The 18,314-nt window shown below is 57.6% G+C and overlaps 1 protein-coding gene across 10 annotated transcripts; it reads left to right on the top strand.

Annotated features, from left to right (window-relative positions):
* Positions 1-915: 915 nt before the first annotated feature.
* DHX58 (DExH-box helicase 58) lies at positions 916-12,873 on the top strand. 10 transcript variants are annotated; one of them, XM_038385721.2, is made up of 13 exons: positions 921-1,049; positions 1,971-2,157; positions 3,097-3,298; positions 4,015-4,205; positions 4,745-4,861; positions 5,185-5,311; positions 6,263-6,454; positions 6,999-7,255; positions 7,958-8,107; positions 8,728-8,889; positions 9,190-9,380; positions 9,938-10,034; positions 10,769-12,873. In XM_038385721.2, the coding sequence occupies exons 2-13, from the start codon at positions 1,990-1,992 to the stop codon at positions 10,940-10,942; spliced, it is 2,028 nt and encodes a 675-aa protein (XP_038241649.1). In that variant the 5' UTR covers positions 921-1,049; positions 1,971-1,989; the 3' UTR covers positions 10,943-12,873. The 10 variants fall into 10 exon arrangements, with proteins under 10 accessions (XP_043359466.1, XP_038241649.1, XP_038241644.1 ...); XM_038385716.2 differs by lacking the exon at positions 921-1,049 and adding an exon at positions 1,225-1,617; XM_038385717.2 differs by lacking the exon at positions 921-1,049 and adding an exon at positions 1,253-1,395.
* The last annotated feature ends 5,441 nt before the right edge of the window (positions 12,874-18,314 follow it).

The following is an 18,314-nucleotide window of genomic DNA, read 5'->3' as shown; positions in this document are numbered from 1 at the left end:
GGAAATGGAGCCAAATTGCCCCTATTTGTTTCTTTGCGACTCAAGGGCATTCTGGGTCAGACCAAAAGTCCATCTAGCCCAGTGTCCTGTCTTCCGCCTGTGGCCAGTGCCAGGTGCCCCAGAGGGAATGAACAGAACAGGGAATCATCACGTGATCCATCCCCTGTCGGCCATTCCCCGCTCCTGGCAAACAGAGGCTAGGGACACCATCCCTGCCCAGCCTGGCTAAGAGCCATTGATGGATCTATGCTCCATGAATTTATCTAGTTCTTTTTTGATCCCTGTTATGGTTTTGGCCTTCACAATATCCTCTGGCAAGGAGTTTCACAGATAGACTGTGCGTTGTGTGAAGAAATACTTCCTTTTATGTGTTTTAAACCTGCTGCCTATTAATTTCATTGGGTGACCCCTAGTTCTTGTGTAAAGAGGAGGAGTAAACACCACTCCCTTATCTACTTTCTCTACACCAGTCATGATTTTACAGACCTCCATCATCTCTCTCCTTAGCCGTCTCTTTTCCAAGCCAAAAAGTCCCAGTCTTATTAATCTCTCTTCATACGGAAGCCGTTCCGTACCCCTCATCATTTTTGTTGCCCCTTTTCGAACCTTTCCCAATTGCAATTGATCTTTTTTTGCGAGGGGGTGACCACAGCTGCACGCAGTATTCAAGGTGTGGGTGTACCCTGGATTTATATAGAGGCATATGATATTTTCTGTCTTATTATCGATCCCTTTCCTAATGAGTCCCAACATTCAATTTGCTTTTTTGACTGCTGGGCCCCCAAGAAATTGCTGGAACTTCTGCTACTGGGAATAACTGGGTCAGGCCCTGGCTGGAGGCTGAGCTCAGGGTGGGGCTGCCCTCCCCAGGAGCCTGGTTTCTGCGTCTAGCACTGGATTCAGTTTCGATTTCTGTCTGTGACAGCTTGGCTGGGGGATCCCCGAGGGGGACTCCAGGGCAGTGCAAGCAGCTGGTGCAGCGACCTGCAGATTCACTGTGATGTAGCCAAGCCTTGCGCTGGGTTTGTGACTTCGGCTCCCGGATCCAGGTCAGTGTGACCCGGGTTAAGCATGCCCGGCGCAGGGAGGCTGGAATAATGTGTATGGGGGGGCGGGGTGCTGAGAGCCATTGAACCAAACTGTAAACCCTGGGTATAATGGAAACCCCTTTCAAGCCAGGGGGGTGCTGCAGCCCCTCCCAGCACCCCTAGTTCCAGCACCCCTGGGCGGGAGCCGCAGGTGGCAGGAGGTGGGCGGCCAGGCTCAGCGAGGGAGCGGAGCTGCTGTGAGACCCCCCCGGCTGGGGCTCCCGGAAGGGTTTTGCGCAGCTCCTAGTCAGAGCCCCTGGTAGAGTTGGCAGCTGCCAGGCCAGTGGGGAGCAGGCAACTCGCTCGGGTCCGTTTGCCAGCGGGGTGATTCTGGGCGGAGAGGGGCGCTGCTGGGCGAGAGGTGCCCATCTGCTCCTGCCGCCTGCCCCGCCCTCGCCCTCCGGCTGCGGGTGCCCCCTGGGGCCAGGGGCCGCTGGCTGGCACAGGCATCCTGCCCAGGCTCACGGACCCTGGGGGGTCAGACGAGCTGCCCTTGTACCTTCTAAGCCTGTGGGTCCACGGTCCTAAGGTGCAGGGCTGGAGGCAGCGGTGGGTGACTCAGTGGCCCAGGCTCCTGTCGGACCGGACCATTCTCTGCCTGCCGGGAGCTTGGGCTGCAAGGTGGGGTGGAGGGGGTAAATTGGAGGAGGCCAGGAGAGGGGATGGAAGGTGTAGGGGGGATGATGGATTGGGGGCTGGGCAGGGGGTAGAGAGAGGTGTAGGCTGGAAGCCCAGTAAGAAGTTGGGAAATGGGGGACGGGGGCTGATCAGGGGCTGGAGAGAGGGAGGGGTTGGAAGGCAGGGCAGGAGGCTAGCCCCTCTTGCTTTGTTCATGCTAATACCCGCTTTGCCCCCTTCACACTGGCCCTGCGCTTCCTGCAGGTGCCCAGCGCCCGCCCACATGGAGCTGCGTAACTATCAGCGGGAAGTTATCCTGCCCGCCTTGGAGGGCGAGAACATCATCATCTGGCTGCCCACGGGTTCAGGGAAGACCCGGGCAGCCGCCTACGTGTGCAAGAGGCACCTGGAGACTCGGGAGCGGGCCAAGGTGGCCGTGCTGGTGAACAGGGTGAGACTGGCTTTGCACTGGTCGGGGGGCATGGTTCATGCTGGGGTGGGGCTGATTCTCCCAGCCTGGCCTGCCCCGGCCAGACATGATGGGGAGGCAGGATGTGTTGGGGCTGCAGCCGGAAAGGGGACCAGCCAGAGTGAGGAGCCGCCCCCGCCCCAGGCCTTCAGCTCTTTGCACAACAAACATGCTACATGCTACTGAGGAACCGTGTGGGCTGAGTCCCCACGTTCGCTGGATGGCCACCATGTGCCAGGCGTGGCTGTGGGGGCAGAGGGTCTTCGGGCTAATTACCCACATCAGGCTAGCCTCACGGTCTCAAGGGGGTGGACTTTATGCTAGGTGGGGAGCTGTGTTCATGCAGCGGGTGGGAAAGCAAGCAGACAAAACATGCCTGCTTTCCCCTCTGCCCAGGTAGCCGAGAGCTGGCTCAGTCCCTTTGGCCAGACATCTCTGGAGGCTGCAGCCTTTCAGCATGCACAGCGGCCAGGTCTTGTGGCCGCCCATCCTCCCTCACGGCCAAGCATGGCACCCCAGCACTGTGTGCTGTGCTCTCTGCATAGCTGGTCCACGTGAGAGGATAACAGCCTACTACTGCTGCTAGCTAATGGCATTACCCTGTTAGCTCCGGCGATGGAGAGGGCTGTGCTGAAGGTCCTGGGTTCAAAACTTGCCGATGACCCAAATGCTAAGGAGGGAGGGTCCCCAAACACCTGCTCCTACGCTGGAGACCCCTAGACAGGCCGGGTGTGGCTGGCTCGGGGTGGGCAGGGGCTGCTCCGTTTGGCCTCTGTTGTCCATGGGAGGTCGCTCAGCTCAGCAGCCAGGGCTCTCTCCAGACCCTGCTCTCCGCCCCACCCTGAGCTCGAGGAAGGTTCTGGGCTGATGCTGTTCAGCACACAAGCCTCACCGGGCATCTCTTGTGTGTTGGCTCACCAGGTGCACCTGGTGGAGCAGCTCTTCAGGCAGGAATTCCACGTGCTGCAGGATCGCTTCCAGGTCACGCCCATCAGCAGCAACAGCGACCGGAAATTCTTCTTCTCCCAGGAGGTGAAGCTGAGCGACCTGGTGATCTGCACGGCGAAGATCCTGCAGAATGCTCTGACCAGCCAGGACCAGGACATGCACGTGGAGCTGACAGGTAGGAGCCCGTCCCACGTTGGGCTGGGATCTCAGGGCCGGATCCCCAGCTCAGGTCAGTCGGCTGTGCCTATGTCAGTGCTGATTGACACCAGCTGAGGATCCGGCCTTTAGTTACTGCTGACCATGCACAAGCCAGCGAGAAAACCCAGCTTGACTCTCAGATCCTGGAAGATGGAGATGGTGGGAGTGAGAGAAAAGGGCTGGTCCCTGGGCTGGGAGCCAGGCCCCAACGTGACGGTGGCAGATTCATTCCCTGTTGATATAGTGGGGACATTGAGCCTGTCCTGCCTCGGAGATCAAAGGGCTGGAGAAGGGCTAGTGCCAGTGTTTTGTAATTTGCCCACATTTGATCTGGAGTCCATGGGAGGCAGAAAAGACAGTGTCATTCTCCTGCCCCTGGCAGTTGTTGGTCACCTCGCAGAGCAGACCCCAGCTCTGTCCACCTGCCCACAGGGTCCCCTTGCTGAAGCATCTAAGCCTTGAAATCCTCCAGACCTGTTATCTCCATTTGGCAACTGGGGACTGCAGCCCAGAAAGGCTAAGTGACATGCCCAAGGCGCCCCAGGGAGTCTGTGGCAGAGCTGGGAACTGACCCCGGGTCCCTAGCTAGCACCCTAGTCATTCCCGCTCCTTCCGGAGCCTCTCCCTGCCCCCCAGTCCCATCAGCCTCTCTCCAGGCCCTTCAGCTTGGCTCAGCCTCGTCTCCCTGGGCAGATTTCTCCTTGCTGGTGATTGACGAATGCCACCACACCCACAAGGACGGCGTCTACAACCAGATCATGGAGGATTACCTGGAGCGCAAGCTGGGAGGCCAGCGGAAGCTGCCGCAGATCCTGGGCCTCACTGCCTCACCCGGCACCGGGGGGGCCACCAACTTCCAGGGGGCCAGGCAGCACATCCTGCAGGTGAGTGGAGTGTTCCTCGTGCCCCCATCCCAGCTAAGAGGGGGACGTGGCTGGCTGCCACCCCAGTGGCCCAGGAACTGCGGCACCTTCCTGAGATTGCGCTAGGCTTGTCTTTTGGCTGCTGGAAAAGGCCCTTGGAGCCGAAATTGGGGCCGTGCAAATTCTCTGCCAAGGGAGCCCATCTCCTGGGTGTCTGGTCTCCTGACACACCTGAGATTCTAGCCATGGCAGCCACGTGGGTCATGAGCTGCAGTGCTGTTCCCTCTGGCATCTGTCAGGGGATGTCCCTAGGGTGTGGGGGTGTGAGTGGCTGCTGGTGCCACGCTGGGATGCTGATGGTACCCCTGCCTAAGTACATCTGGGATATCCCCCACCCCCACCTCCTTCATTGCGCTGGGACCTTCCCAGCTCAGTGCGTCCAGGCATGTGCCCTTTGGCTCCAGACTGGTGCCTGTGGCTCAGAGCAGGATGCCAGAGGGGCTGGCATGTGGCTCATACGGCTCTCGGGGGGGCGGCGGGGGTGCGTTTAACCCTTTTAGATCTGCGCCAACCTGGACACCGCCAAAATCATGTCATCCCAGAAGCACCGTGTCCACCTGGAGGCTCAGGTCCCACAGCCCAGGAAGCAGTACGATGTGTCCCATGAGAGGCCGCAGGTAAAGGGCTCTCAGAGCCGCCAGGGGCTGCACATGGGCGCTGATCCCAGGGGAGAAGAGAGAGACCCCACTGCAGGGGAGGCCAGTGACAGTCCTTGGGGGTTTAAACCCCTCAGTCAGCTCAGTTTAGGTCAGAGCCTGGGAGGTGGGCAGGGGTGGCCGAGCCTGGGCCCTTCACAGCCCATCCCATAATCAGTTAGGTCCCCTGTGGTCCCAGCCTGCGATCCAGCTTGCACCGTGCCCTCAGGGCACGCCGCGGGCAGCAGCCTTCCCCTGGAGACACTGAGCCCCTCTGAGCTCCCCCACCACACTCTGCTCTCCAGGATCCCTTGGGCAGGAAGCTGAAGGAGACCATGGTCCACATCCACCAGTACCTGGACGTTTGCGGCATGCCGCAGGACTTCGGCACACAGACCTACGAGCAGCGCATTGTCAAGCTGGAGAAGGAAGGTGAGGGGCTGTGTACCAGCGCATGAGGGTTGGGAGGATCCATAGAAATCTAGAGCTAATCATGGGGAGGAAGGTTGGGCTTGTGGCTCAGGCATTGGACTGGGACTCGGGAGCTCTGGATTCAATTCCCAGCTCCGCCTGGCCTTGGGCATGTCAGTTCACTGCTCTGTGCCTCAATTTCCCCACTTGTAAAATGGCGATAACGATCCTCCCTTTGTGTTGCTTCTTTCGACTGAAGGGGCAGGGCTAGTCTCTTATTATGTGTCCACGTGGCACCTAGCACAATGGGATCCCTCCAGGCATTACTGTGTCTACACACAAATGGCAAGAGGGCAGAATCCTGCCTTCAGCATGTCCCTTAGCTGTGGAACTCCCTGCTGCAGGGTGGGAAGGAAGCTAATAGTCCTGCAGGGTTTTTGCACGGAACTGTGCTTGCAGTGACCCAAGCCATGCATCCAATCCCAAGGATTGTGCAGCCTCACCGCCAAGGTGCAAAGTGATCCGGGGAAGGAATTACCCCACCCCTCCCGGGGGATAGTCTAGGCCTCTGATCCCGCGCCCCAGCTGCTGTGGGGGGCTGAGTCAGGTTCTACTGCTCGGTAAGCACAGCCACCAGTGTGCCATTTTCTGTTACTGCCTTTTCCTCCTCACTGTGTAATGGGCCTTTGAAACATGCTTTCTTCCTGGAGCCGGGAACAGAACCCAGGAGTCCTGGCTCCCAGCCTCCCCTGCTCTAACACTAGCTACACTCCCCTCCTGGAGCCGGGAACAGAACCCAGGAGTTCTGGTCCCAGCCTCCCCTGCTCTAACACTAGCTACACTCCCCTCCTGGAGCCAGGAGTCCTGAGCCTGGTCCCCGCACTGGCCCCGCTATCAGTGATGGCCCAAGGCACCGTGCCGGGGGATCGGCCCTCAGCAGTTGCTACAGCGGCTTGGTTCCTACGTCTCCAGGAGCTGTCTCGTTATGCCATAAGACGCGCATGTGCGCCATTCACCTGCGGAAGTACAACAACGCGCTGCTGATCAATGACACGGTGCGCATGATCGACGCCTTCAACGCCCTGGACAACTTCTACCAGCTGGAAAAGACCACTAAGGATCTGCAGGACCCCACGAAGCTCTTCCTCGTCAGCACCTTTGAGAGTGAGGGCTGGAAGCGGGATACAGGGGGGACCTGGAGAGCCCATAACAAAGCAAGGGGAGGGGTCAGCAAGAACCAATGTGCTCATCTAGGCAGGCCTCCTGCATAGGGGAGGCCAGAGAACCGTCCCCAGGAAGTGGGGGCAGGTACCTGCCCAGACAGGCAAGTGGCAGAACTGGGACTAGAACCCATGTGTCCTGACTCCCAGTCCAGTGTCCTAACTACTAGGCCACGCTGCCCCTCGCAGTGCTAGACGCATGGGACCTCTCTCTGGGAGGACTCGCTGCCAGATGTCTCTTACATGTGAAGAGTGTTAGGATTAATGTAACCCATGGCGGGGAGTGGGGCCAGTCCCCAGGAGCGGATAAGAGCCTACTGCAGCTGCCAGCTAACAGTCGCTCCTTTCACTTTAGCGGTAGAAGTCTGTGTTCTTAGCATTGCAGGCCCTGGGCTGAATCCTGGGCCAGGGTGCGTGTGCTGTAAATGAGCCCAGGGGCTCGCTGGCTCAGAGCTGCAGCTCTCATTTGCCTGCACATCCCCTTGCAGAGAACAGGACAGCCCTGCTGGCTCTGGCCAGCGACCCGCGCTACGAGAACCCCAAGCTGAGCAAGCTGGAGGAGATCCTCCAGTATCAGTTCAAGACCCTGGGCAGCTCCCGCGGCATCATCTTCACCAAGACGCGCCAGAGTGCCCACGCCCTGCACAAGTGGATCCAGGAGAACATGAAGTTGGCAAGGCTGGGCGTTAAGGCAGCTGTCCTAACTGGAGCCGGCTATAGCAACCAGACCAAGCACATGACCCAGGTGGGTGGGTGTGTGCGAGGGAGGGGGCAGATGGGGTGAAGGCAGCAGTGCCCAGCATGGCTCTTCTCAGCCCAGGAGCTCCAGGAGCTTTGCACACAAACAGCCTCTTGAGAGAGGCCATGGGGAAGAGCGAGAAACTGAGGCACAAAGAAGCAAGTGCTGTGTTCCCCAGGCTGGTGACAGAGCTGGGAAGAGAACCCAGGTGTCCTGACCCCCAAGCTCTAACCCACTAGGACCCAGTCTCCTCTCGCAGCTGGGAGAAGAGAACCCTGGAGTCCCAGCCCCTCCAAAAGCTGGGAAAAGAACCCAGGATCCTGACTCCCACCCCCTCCTCTGTTCTAACCACAAGGGCCTCCCCATGGAGCCTCTCCTTCCCCACCCCACACCACTGGGTGAGCGGAAGGAAGCGTGGGGGACCTGTCCCCTCGCACTTGGGAGGGAAGGGACGAGTCAGTAGCTTTAATCTGTGTGATTGTCACCCTGTTGTGGCGCGGGGGGCCCTGGGGCCATGTCCTGGGGAGTCCCCATGCAGAGCTGCAGCTTTGGACTCTGTGCCCCAGGTCCCATCTTTCCAAGGTTCCCTGTTGTCCTTTAGCCCGGCGGCTGGGCGATTGCAGACGGGCCTGCCTGGGATCCCTGCAGCACCTGGGGCCAGGCCTGTGGTGGGCGGGAACGACAGCTCCGTCCCTTCTCTCTTCCCAGAACGAGCAGCAAGACGTGATCAAGTTGTTCCGCAAGGGAGACTTCAACCTTCTCTTCTCCACCAGCGTGGCCGAGGAGGGCCTGGACATCCCAGAATGCAACATTGTGGTTCGCTATGGACTGATGACCAACGAGATTGCCATGGTGCAGGTAGCCGGCCGCTCCTGGGACCTGGCCAGGCTCTTCCCCTGTTCCCCGGATCCCTCCCTCCTGGCTCTGAGGGACCGAGCACTAGGCTGGGCTGCGCGTCTCGGCTCCATGGGGTGGGGCTAGCCGCTGCCTTCCTCGGCGCAGGGGGAAGCCGCCTGTCCCAGTCCCAACCGGCTGAGTCTGTCTGACATGCCTGGCCCCCGGTTCCCCGGAGTCCTGCTGGGCGCCACTCGCAGCTGGGTCCCTCTCGATGGAGAAGGTGCAGAGCTCAGGAGCGGCAGCTGTGCAGCAAGGCCAGGACCACATGGGGCACGGAGACCAGACTCCCCACTCCTCTCTGGGGGGCTCCCTGCAGGCCAGGGTCTAGGCATGCTGATGGGGGGGCTGCGCCCATGAGGTCTTCTATCCCCAGTGCCATCTGCCAGCACCAGGGGATGGCGAAGCCACCCACACCCAGTGGGCTCAGTGTTCCCCCAAGCCCCTTGCTAGGGGGCGTTGCAGACCTCCCATCCCCCTACTCCTGGGTATGGTGCGGGGAGGGGCACTGCCGGCGCTTTCCCTGGGGCTCCTTCCTGAGCTGACCTCAGGCGTGACCCGACTGCGCATCCCTGTTTGCACAGGCCAGGGGCCGCGCCCGTGCCGAGAACAGTCTGTACTCCGTCCTCGCCAAGGCCCACAGCAAGGAGGTGTTGCGGGAGCGGCTGAATGAAACCCTGGAGGAGCTCACACAAAGAGTCATTGAAGAGGTGCAGGCCATGCCGGAGAAGGAGTACCGGGACACGGTGAGGGGGCCGGCACTCTGCCATGGCGCGGGGGGGTCCCTGTACACTGGGCCCACTGGAGCCTCAGGCCCCGTTCTCCACCCCAGCCACGCTGCTCAGACAGCCTATTTGGTGCTCGGGCCCCCACGTGCTCGCCCCACGGGGTGGTGGATGGCATCCGCTCCCAGGCCGGAGGTGGAGACAGTGCTGGGGAGGGGACAGAGCGGGGCTGGGGGTGCCTCTTGCCGCATGTCTGTGGCTGTCTCGCTTGCGGCGGTGTTCCCGTCATACCTCCATCGAGCTGCCCTGCCCTTCCCACAGATCACAGACCTGCAGCAAAGGGCCATCATTAGCCGGAAGGTGAAGAAGGCTGAAGGCAACCAGAAGCGGCAGCTGCACAACCCAGACGCCGTCCGTCTCCACTGCATAAACTGCAACATGGCCGTGTGCCACGGCAGCGACCTGCGCACCGTGGAGAAGATGCACCACGTCAACGTCAACCCGGACTTCAAGTGAGGGCGGACTGGGGGGATGGGGACCTGGGGGGGACCTGCGCGAGCAGAGCCCTGCCCTCAGCCCGAGCCTCAGGCAACGGCCCCCAGGGGCACCCAGCCATTTGCTCTGTGTGACGCGGGCTGCCAGAGCTGGTAGGGGAGGTGGGCAGATGCCTGCCAGCACCCACTGGAACAAGGGAATCTGGGGACAGTTGCTAGATGTTCCCCGACCCCCTGCCCTCAGACCTTTCTCATTCTGCGCTGAGGCCCCCTGCCTGGCATCCCTGCTGGCCCCTCACTCAACGCTGGGACTCCCTGCGGGGCTAGGGCTCCCTAGAAAGATCCTGGAGAGACCCGTCTTTCAGCCCCATCAGGCCTGGGTCATTCCCGTCTGCTCCAGGGAGCAGCTTGGCCGTACTTGGGGCTGGGATTGTCCCTCTTCCGGGGCGGTGGGAGGGCAGCTCCCCTCCCCAGGTGGCTGCGTGCTGGCTCCAATTGAGAGCGCTGCACTCTTGGCTCACAAGCACCCTCTTCTTAGCTCCTTATGGCAACGGCTCTTGGTGCATTTCCTGCAGGATTTACTACAGCGCCATGTCCGCCAAAGTGGAGATTTCCCGGAACTTCAAGGACTGGAAGCCAGGGGGCAGCATCAGCTGTGCCAGCTGCGGCCAGGTGGGTATGCGGCTGGGGAACCCGCTGGGGCTGGGCAACGCTGTTAGCTGCTTTCACAGGTGACTCTCCCCTACTGGGTAAGCAGGCCCTGGGGTCAAATTGGAAATACTCCCAGTTTGCATGGACAGAGCCCAAGTGATGGAGAATCCACACATCCTTTGGGGATCCCAGGCTGCCAACCCCAAACGTTCAAAAATCATGAGGTTTTTAAAAAGAGGGCTTCTGAGCCTTTAGGAGTCACAGCTCCCCTCCTCCCAGCTTTTCTGCACAGCCATGTGGGCAAGAAACTTCCTTTTTATTTAAGGGAAAGCTGAGATTTTCCCCCCATATCACATCTCCAGGAGCTGGGGCTTTAAAGAAAGCATCAAATATTAAATCCTGGCAATTGGCAATAGTGGGGTCTGCGCCAATGGCTAATTATCCACATTTCAGAATAGGCGCCATATTTCCAGTGTGAGTTTTTCTGCATTAAACTTCCAGCCATTGGATCTTGGGTGTATGTGGGAGTGAGTGTGAGCATCTGTCTGTGTGCTGTGTCGGTCTGTGTGTGACTGGGCATTTGTGGTTCAGGTATATACACTCACCTGTCTATGACTTGGAGCCATTTGTACAATTCAGCTCGGGGATCAGATTTGAAGCCCTGTTGCCCAGATGTGTGACCGTTTTGGTCCCGGCGATTTGTGGTGGGTCCTGACTGTCTGTCCAGCTGATGTGTCCCTCATCTGTCCATGCAGGCCTGGGGCATGGAGATGATCTACCGCAGCGTGACGCTGCCCATCCTCTCCATCAAAAACTTCGTGGTGGCGACGCCGGATGGGAACCAACAGCCCAAGCAGTGGAGCCGGGTGACTTTCGCCATCGAGGAGTTTGACTACGTGGAGTACTGCAGCAGCAACCTGGGCATGTAGCACCTGGCAAGCTCAGGAGACTGTACGAACCCCAAGCACCCTCCCATGGCGATAGGGAGCCTTAGCCCAGTCCTTGGCACTGGGCAGAGGCAGACCAATGGAGGAGTAAAGACCCCCTAGAGATGGGGCCCCCCTGTGCTCCTGCCTCTCTCTGCTCTGCTGGGCCCTTCTGGGCCCGCATAGAATCAGGTGCAGGATTGGGACCTAGGGGGGCAGCCTCCCCGAGTGAACAGACTCTGGGCTGAGAGGTGGTCTAGGGATGGGACTGAAGTGTTCTGGCCAAACAAGGCAAGGGACCATAGAACCATAGGGTTAGAAGGGACCGTAGGGATCATGCAGTGTGACCCCCTGCCAAGATCTGTACTATTCAGCCCAGGATTGGCCATAAAACCCCTCCTGCCCTCTCCAGGCATCTAATGCACTCCCCCATCCACCCTTCTCTCCACCCTGCCCTACCCTCTCCCTCAACACTCACTGCTAAGGGGCTGAGTGTTGTGACCAAAGCACAGCCCTGGGATGCAAGACTCCTGAGTCCTGTTCCCAGCTCTGCCGCTGACTCACTGGCTGATCTCACACAAATCTCGTCCCTCCTCTGTGCCTCAGTTTCCCTACCTGGCAGCCAAGGATAATGCCGCACCCCTTCTAAGGGAAATCTGAGGGTAAATGTCTTTTTACATTCTGTGAAGGATGGTACACATCTCTCCCCCTGCCCCTGCCCCTGTCCGGGAGCCCTCCCCGTGTCTCGGTCACAGTTTGCAGTGATTCTGCGCAATGCACACAAGCCATGTTTTTTCCTGCTCGGCTGCACGAACCCGAGTGCGTGTCGATTGCAGCAGCGAGTGATCAGTTTGCAGAACTGCCACCAGCCCCTCTGCTGTCTGAACCACTCGCCCTTGCAACGGCTCGTGCTTAGCCACGGGGGAGAAGCCAGTATGAAAACAGGCAAGTTCTTATGAAAATAATAAGAATAAAGCCAATAGGGGGCCTCCTTGAGTCTCTCAGGGCCCCACACAATTGCTTAGCCTGTGTATGCCTAGCACCAGCTCTGGGTGGGTAGGAAGGACAAGCCCCACGGAGTCACTAGACACCACACAATACGGTCGGGAGTGGCTGGCAAGTTGCTTTGGACGCTGATCTCCAAGCAGCCTGCTGCCACTTGGGGGTTTGAGGCTGTGACGTTGGCAGGCCAGGTGCCAGCTCATGCTGCAGTCCCCAGACCTCAACTGACCACTGACAAATACACAGCAGGCACCAGTCTGGCTCCCCGGGGGTTAGTAGTGATAAACCAGGTAGTAGAATTATCAGCATGTGCTTAGTGTTTAGACTTCAGCAAATTGCTGTGAGTTGCTATGTGCGTTAATCTCAGTCAAACTCTGTATCCCACCCTGTAAGGTAATAGCTGAGCATTTGCGCTGTCAGCCTCTGTAACTGTGTAAAGCACCGGACTGGAGCAAGAGCGATTAGTGTGAAATGCTGGCACCCGACGGCAGGTGTTACCGCCAGCCCACAAAGAAGGCCCAGCCACACCAGACGGACTAGAGCAGAACATTAATGTGGACAAAAGACTTGGTTGTTTATGCTCCCTCACCCTAGTAAGATGAGTCTCGTCCGTGAATTCCTCCCATGTCCCATCAGCTGAGTTTCAACTCCGAGCAGAAGAGGAGAAGGGAATAAAAACCCCTCACAAAGAGGAACCGGATCTTTCTGCTGCTTTGCATGGGACAAGACTCGCTAGGCATAAGCAAAAGATCCCCAGCTGCTCAGCCCGGGTTAGCCCTGCAGGACACACACAGCTTGCATAGCATAGAAGCGTCTGTGACTTTTTCAAACTGAAGATTAGAACTCATTTGTGTGCATCTGTTTACCTGCTTTAACTGTATAAATAGCTGATTTCTTTTTCTATAGAATAAATCTTTAGATAGGTTAGTATAGGATTGGCTACACGTGTCATCTTTGGTGTGCGATCTGAGGTGCACTTAACCTGAGGTAAGTGACGGCCCTTTGGGACTGGGAGTAACCTGAATATTGCTGTGATTCTTGGTGTAAGGGACCATCTCTCTCGGAGGCAGGCTCACCTGGGTGGCAAGACAGATCAGAGTATCCCAGGGGACTGTCTGTGATTCCGTGGCTAGGTTGTTATGGTGCCTGAGGAGTTCACACGCAATAATTGGCTAGTGAGATCTAAGCATGGCACTCACAGCCAGGTTGGGGTTCATGCCCTGCTTCCTAACAGGTGGCCACTCATGCTCTTGAGCTGCTGCAGGACAGCTTGGCAGAGGCATGTGGTCTCAGACCATGTCTGTATTTGCCGAGTTTCTCTTAGATGGAAGAGTGCAGACTACAGGCCTGAGGAAAGGCAGAGTCCATGAGCCATCTCGCATATCACGCCCGCCAGCCCACTCAATACGCTCATGTCCCACGAAACATGGCTCCAGCGTTCACAGCCCCTCAGAACAGTTGATCTACAGACCTTGTAAGTGGCACATCCAGCACCCTACGGGCACGAAGCAGCCACAGCCCATGAGTCTCTGCCCACGAACCCTGAGCAGAGCAAAACAGCCTGATTAAGACCTGGTCTGAAGAGCCCCCGAGCTCATTTTGTCCACCTAACAGGGAGGAAGCAGCCTGGCTGGGATCTGAACCTGCCCCGGCCGGTATTTCAGAGCTGATGCTCAGACCCCTCTGGCAGGAGATTAAAGGTTCAAAGTGGGAGCTGCAGCAAGTCAGGTCTGAGAACCGGCCAAAGTGGCAGTCTGTAAATATTCAGCAAGGTTATCTGGCGTCACAAGGGCAAAGGGAGACTTGCTCCTGGCACGTCAAGGCAGCCATGTTAGGGCTTTTCTGCATCTAATTTTTTGCTTTTTAGTTAATTTGCCATTTTGCATTTTTAACACCTGAGCAAAGTGGCCAGTGAATCCGATCTGGCTGGCACAGGTGATCCCTGCACTGCTGGGAGCATAACTACACCAAGGGGCTAAGGGATAGAGGAAGGCGCATGCCCCGCTCCATGGCCCAGCCAGCCAGTGGAGACTCTGCAGCAGCCATCAGCACCAGGGAAGATTTGTCTTAGTTAATGGGGTTGGTTTGCTTCTTCACTGGGAACTCAGCTGAGACCCCACCAAACTCATGGCACATGCCCAGCTATTTCCTCCACAATGCATCAGCCTCTCCCGTGTGGGCCAGCCCCACCCTCAGTGTAGCCCTGAATGGATTTAATTTGCAAAATCAAACTGATCACAAACAACAGGTTCGGGACTCAAATGGTGACCTGAGAAAAACGTATTCGGGCTGAGTTTGAGATGGGTTAGCGACACACAGACACCCAAAAGTTCTAATCAAAAGCCACAGCAAACGGTAAAGACTGGGCATAAATGGACACAAAAGTATAAAGCTGTGCACAAAGTTGATGTACTCACAACTTTATGGAGCAATGAAAATAGAGACAGAAGAGACAGGCAGTGGAGGGCACCATAAATCGCTTATGTCCTTCTGATGCCCCACTGGTAAATATCCCTACATCAGTTTTTGTACACCTTTGTTAACATATTAACATCTGTGACGAAGTGGGACTGTTCTTAATGTTTTCTCTGAATATTGGGGGTGCCTCAGTTTCCCCTAGGTTTCAGAGTAGCAGCCTGTATTCGCAAAAAAGAAAAGGAGTACTTGTGGCACCTTAGAGACTAACAAATTTATTTGAGCATAAGCTTTCGTGGCAGTTCTTAAGTATCTAGGTGGTGGAATACGGGTGTATGATCGTTGCAGAGCCCTAGAGGGCAGGTGTTTGCAGGGGTCTGCACACAGAGAATGGCCGACACCCTGTTTCCTGGCCACTGATGGCCTGGGCCCTTCCCCCCTGCAAGGTGAGAGCTAAAGGGTTGGAGAACAAAGGAATCCGGTGCCCTCCTGGCCCGGGAAAGGGACAAAGCCCAGAGGAGCGGGGGTTGGGGAGAGTTTCAGTTTGGGGCTGGCTGGGGACATGGAGTGAAGTGCAGATGGGGTTGTCTGGCTCACTGCCCCCCAAAGACCCCAGCTGAGGGGTCCTGTTCTCTGCACCTACAAGCTCTGGTTTAGACCATGTTCCTTCATCTAATAAACCTTCTGTTTTACTGGCTGGCTGAGAGTCCCGTCTGACTGCGGAGTTGGGGGGCAGGACCCTCTGGCTTCCCCAGGACCCTGCCTGGGCGGACTCACTGTGGGAAGCGCACGGAGGGGCAGAGGATGCTGGATGCTCCGAGGTCAGACCCAGGAAGGGGGGAGCCGGGGGAGCTGTGTGTCCTGCAGACAGGCTGCTCCCAGAAAGGAGACTTCACCCGAGTCCTGCCTGGCTTTGTAGGGAGCAGTCCCAGAGCATCGCCTGGGGACTCCGTGACAACATCCCTGGCCATAGATAATTAAATCTCCACCTCTTGTCCATATGGGGCCTCCTAGGTAACCATAATTAATGTTCTGATTAGTGATAGAGCTATTTGTGTCAACACATTCATTAACATTTTCAATGCACTAACAGCAAGGCGCATTACTTAACCCCCGACCCCCCAAAAATGCCATTCAGATTTCATGATTTGTGGTAACTTGTTTATGCCACAGCTCTTAGCATTACACCTCATCACCCCAGGTCACTTACTCCTCCTGTCTCTGATGCTAGCAAACTTTGAACTCCCAGCCTTGAGCCGATTGCTGGGCCTAGCTTAATGTTACCTCTCAGCTTGTACATTCTCCTACTTGCGTTTCAGCGAAAGGGGACTGGGCTAGATGGCCTCCCGCGGTCCCTTCCAGGCCTATGATTCTATGTTGGCATCCCTCAGCCAGTTGCACTGTCTCTATATAAAGTACGGTTGTTTTATAACCCCTGCAGGCTCAGGTTAGGGGGGGACAGACCCACACTCAGCCTGCAGCAATTGCAGAGACACAGTGGCTGCCTGGTTCTTTATTACTTCTCCAGGGCGAGGCAGGCCCCAAGCAAAAAATTTGCCACCCCAAGTTCTGAGAGAGCAACTGCCCAAGCAAACAAAAACAAAAAAAAAGGGGTGGCCAGAAAGCCGCCCCAGGAATTGAGCCGCCCCAAGCACGTGCTTGTTCTGCTGGTGCCTAGAGCCGGTCCTGGTAGTACGCTGTGCGAGGGAAGGTGCTGTCCCAATGCAGTGATCTCTGGAGGGCTGGCGGGTCCGGCCTGGCTCTAGGCGGGATCTTTGCATGGGTGCACTGCAGTCCCCTGTGGTGGGTGCACTAAGGGGATTAAAACAGGCTTTATGTCGGCCTGAAAACTAAGGGCTTGACTACAAAGGGAGTTATTCCAGATGAACTGCTCCTAAATCACTCCCTGTGTGAATGCTCTTACGCTGCAATAAGCTTGTCATTCCAAAAATGAATCCACTTCAGATGTGGATTAAGCTAATTTGAAATAACTGTTTGTCTGCATAGGGAAGTTAATTTGGAATAAGGTAGGGTGTGAATGTAAAGTGTCTTAATTACCCCTGATTAACTCCCTATGTGGATGTTTTTATTCTGGAATAAAAGTGCCTTGTTCTGAATTAGTGTCTTAAATTAATAGTGGATTAAGTTAATTTGGAATAAAACACTCTTATTCCTGAACGAATGTGTCCACATGTGGCATTAACCAGGAATAGTTAATCTGCTTTACATCCACACCCTATTTTATTCTGGATTAAGGTTCATGTGTAGACAAGCCCTCAAGTAAATCGCCCCAGTCTGGCCTAGCTATATAGGAGGTTGGTCTGGTGCACAAACCCCTTGGGTAGCCAGGCCCTGGCAGCCTGGACCTGCATTTCCTCACAGCGTCACTAGAGGGGAGCCCAGGCCTGGTGACTGAGCTCAGCCCCTCTCTCAGGGCTCTGAGCGGCCGTGGGGGCGCTGTACTGCAGCAGGGGGGCTCTGTCCCTTGGGGGGGCCAGTGAAGGGAAGGGCCTGTTACTGCTGGGCCCTAAGGCCGGCTGCGAGCCTGAGCTCCGCTCTCAGAGGCAAGCTGCAAACTGAATGAACAGAGGCGGCTCTGGTCCCAGCTCGGCCCCATTTAATCCAGTGTCTGCTGTGTAAACGTCCTCCTGGGGCCGCTCCCCGCGTCCCTCAGCCCTGGGCCACGCTGCCCAGCCTCCTCGCAGCCCCGGCTGCCCTCCCGGGCTCCCTCAGATGGGCCCTGGGGCCTGCAGCCGGCTCCGGCTGGTGGCGGGTTTGGTGTTCGCCGTGGACACACAGTGCGTGGATCCCGATGGCCAAGCAGTGGCCCTCTTGGCCGCTGTGCTGGGAGCCAGCGGGGACCTCCAGGGCCAAACGAATACGCTCCAGCAGCTGAGGTAAACGCCTTGGCCCTCTGGGGCTGTGACTGCCCCGTGTTGGGGGGTCGGGAACGCCCGCCGGGTGACAGCCGTGAGAGCTGCGTGGGGGGCTCAGCTCCCGGGGTCCCTTGGGATTTTCTCTGTTGCCCGCCAGCCCTGTTACAGCCCCAGGGGCCCTGGCCTTGCCCGGTGGGTTGGTTTGAGGGGGGCCGTTTCTCACCTCTGCCTTGCTCCCAGGGCTGGTGAGCAGCATGGGGCCCTCTGAGCCCAGCCCCGAGCGCTAGGGGAGCGACGGAGGCTGTTCCCGCGGGTGAGTGATTTACACTCTAGTTCCCGCCCCATGCGCTCCAGGGCGGGTTCCCTCCTCGCCTCGCCCTCTGCACCCCTGGGGTCTCCCCATTCAGGGGCTTCTGCTCTTCTGCCGGCGGAGTCTAGAGCTCTCTGGCCGTGGCCCCGTGCAGCTCAGAAACATGGCCTCCGTGGCTGTTCTCCTTGCACTGGTATAGAGCAAGGCCCATTACTGGACGGAGGCAGCGTGGCCTAATGGCTACAGCATTGGACTAGCACTCAGGAGCCCGGGTTCTAATTCCTGGCTCTGCCACTGGCCTGCTACGTGACCTTGGGCAAGTCCCTTCCCCCCCTCCATGCCTCAGTTTCCTTCTGTAAAACAGGGATAAAGCTGCTGACCTCAAAGCGCTTTGAGTTCTGTGGTGGAGAAGTGCGGGCTGAGAGTGCTTTGTTCCTGGCACCATGGAGCAGACATTTACGCTGGTTGCTTTCTAGGCAGCCAAAGCACAACCCCAGAGGGTGAGGAGGAGTACTTACCCCTCCCCAGCTACCATCCTGCTCCATGTGCCTGCAGGTCTTGCTCTCTCAGACCCAGCTCCTCCCCTGCTTTGTGCCATGACAGCTCTGCAGGGCCTGTCGGGCTCCCGGGACCCCAAAATACTGGGGTAAGGGTGGGGGGGGGGGTGTCGGCTAGCAGTGTCATGAGCTCATGGCCACCAACGGCTAGTGACTTGCCAGGAACACACAACGCCAGGGCATAGCTTGGACGCCCTGTTGTAAAACCCACTGGT

Source organism: Dermochelys coriacea, chromosome 27, assembly GCF_009764565.3.
Source record: "Dermochelys coriacea isolate rDerCor1 chromosome 27, rDerCor1.pri.v4, whole genome shotgun sequence".
NCBI classification, from domain to species: domain Eukaryota; kingdom Metazoa; phylum Chordata; order Testudines; family Dermochelyidae; genus Dermochelys; species Dermochelys coriacea.
The sequence above is the reverse complement of the archived record's forward strand: the minus strand, read 5'-3'. Positions and strand labels throughout refer to the sequence as shown.

Coding starts and splice junctions, on each gene's coding strand:
- DHX58 (XM_043503531.1), top strand. CDS start 1,990: ATGGAGCTGCGTAACTATCAGCGGGAAGTTATCCTGCCCGCCTTGGAG. Junction 3,299..4,014: donor CATGCACGTGGAGCTGACAG/GTAGGAGCCCGT, acceptor CTCCCTGGGCAG/ATTTCTCCTTGCTGGTGATT. Junction 4,862..5,184: donor TGTCCCATGAGAGGCCGCAG/GTAAAGGGCTCT, acceptor TCTGCTCTCCAG/GATCCCTTGGGCAGGAAGCT.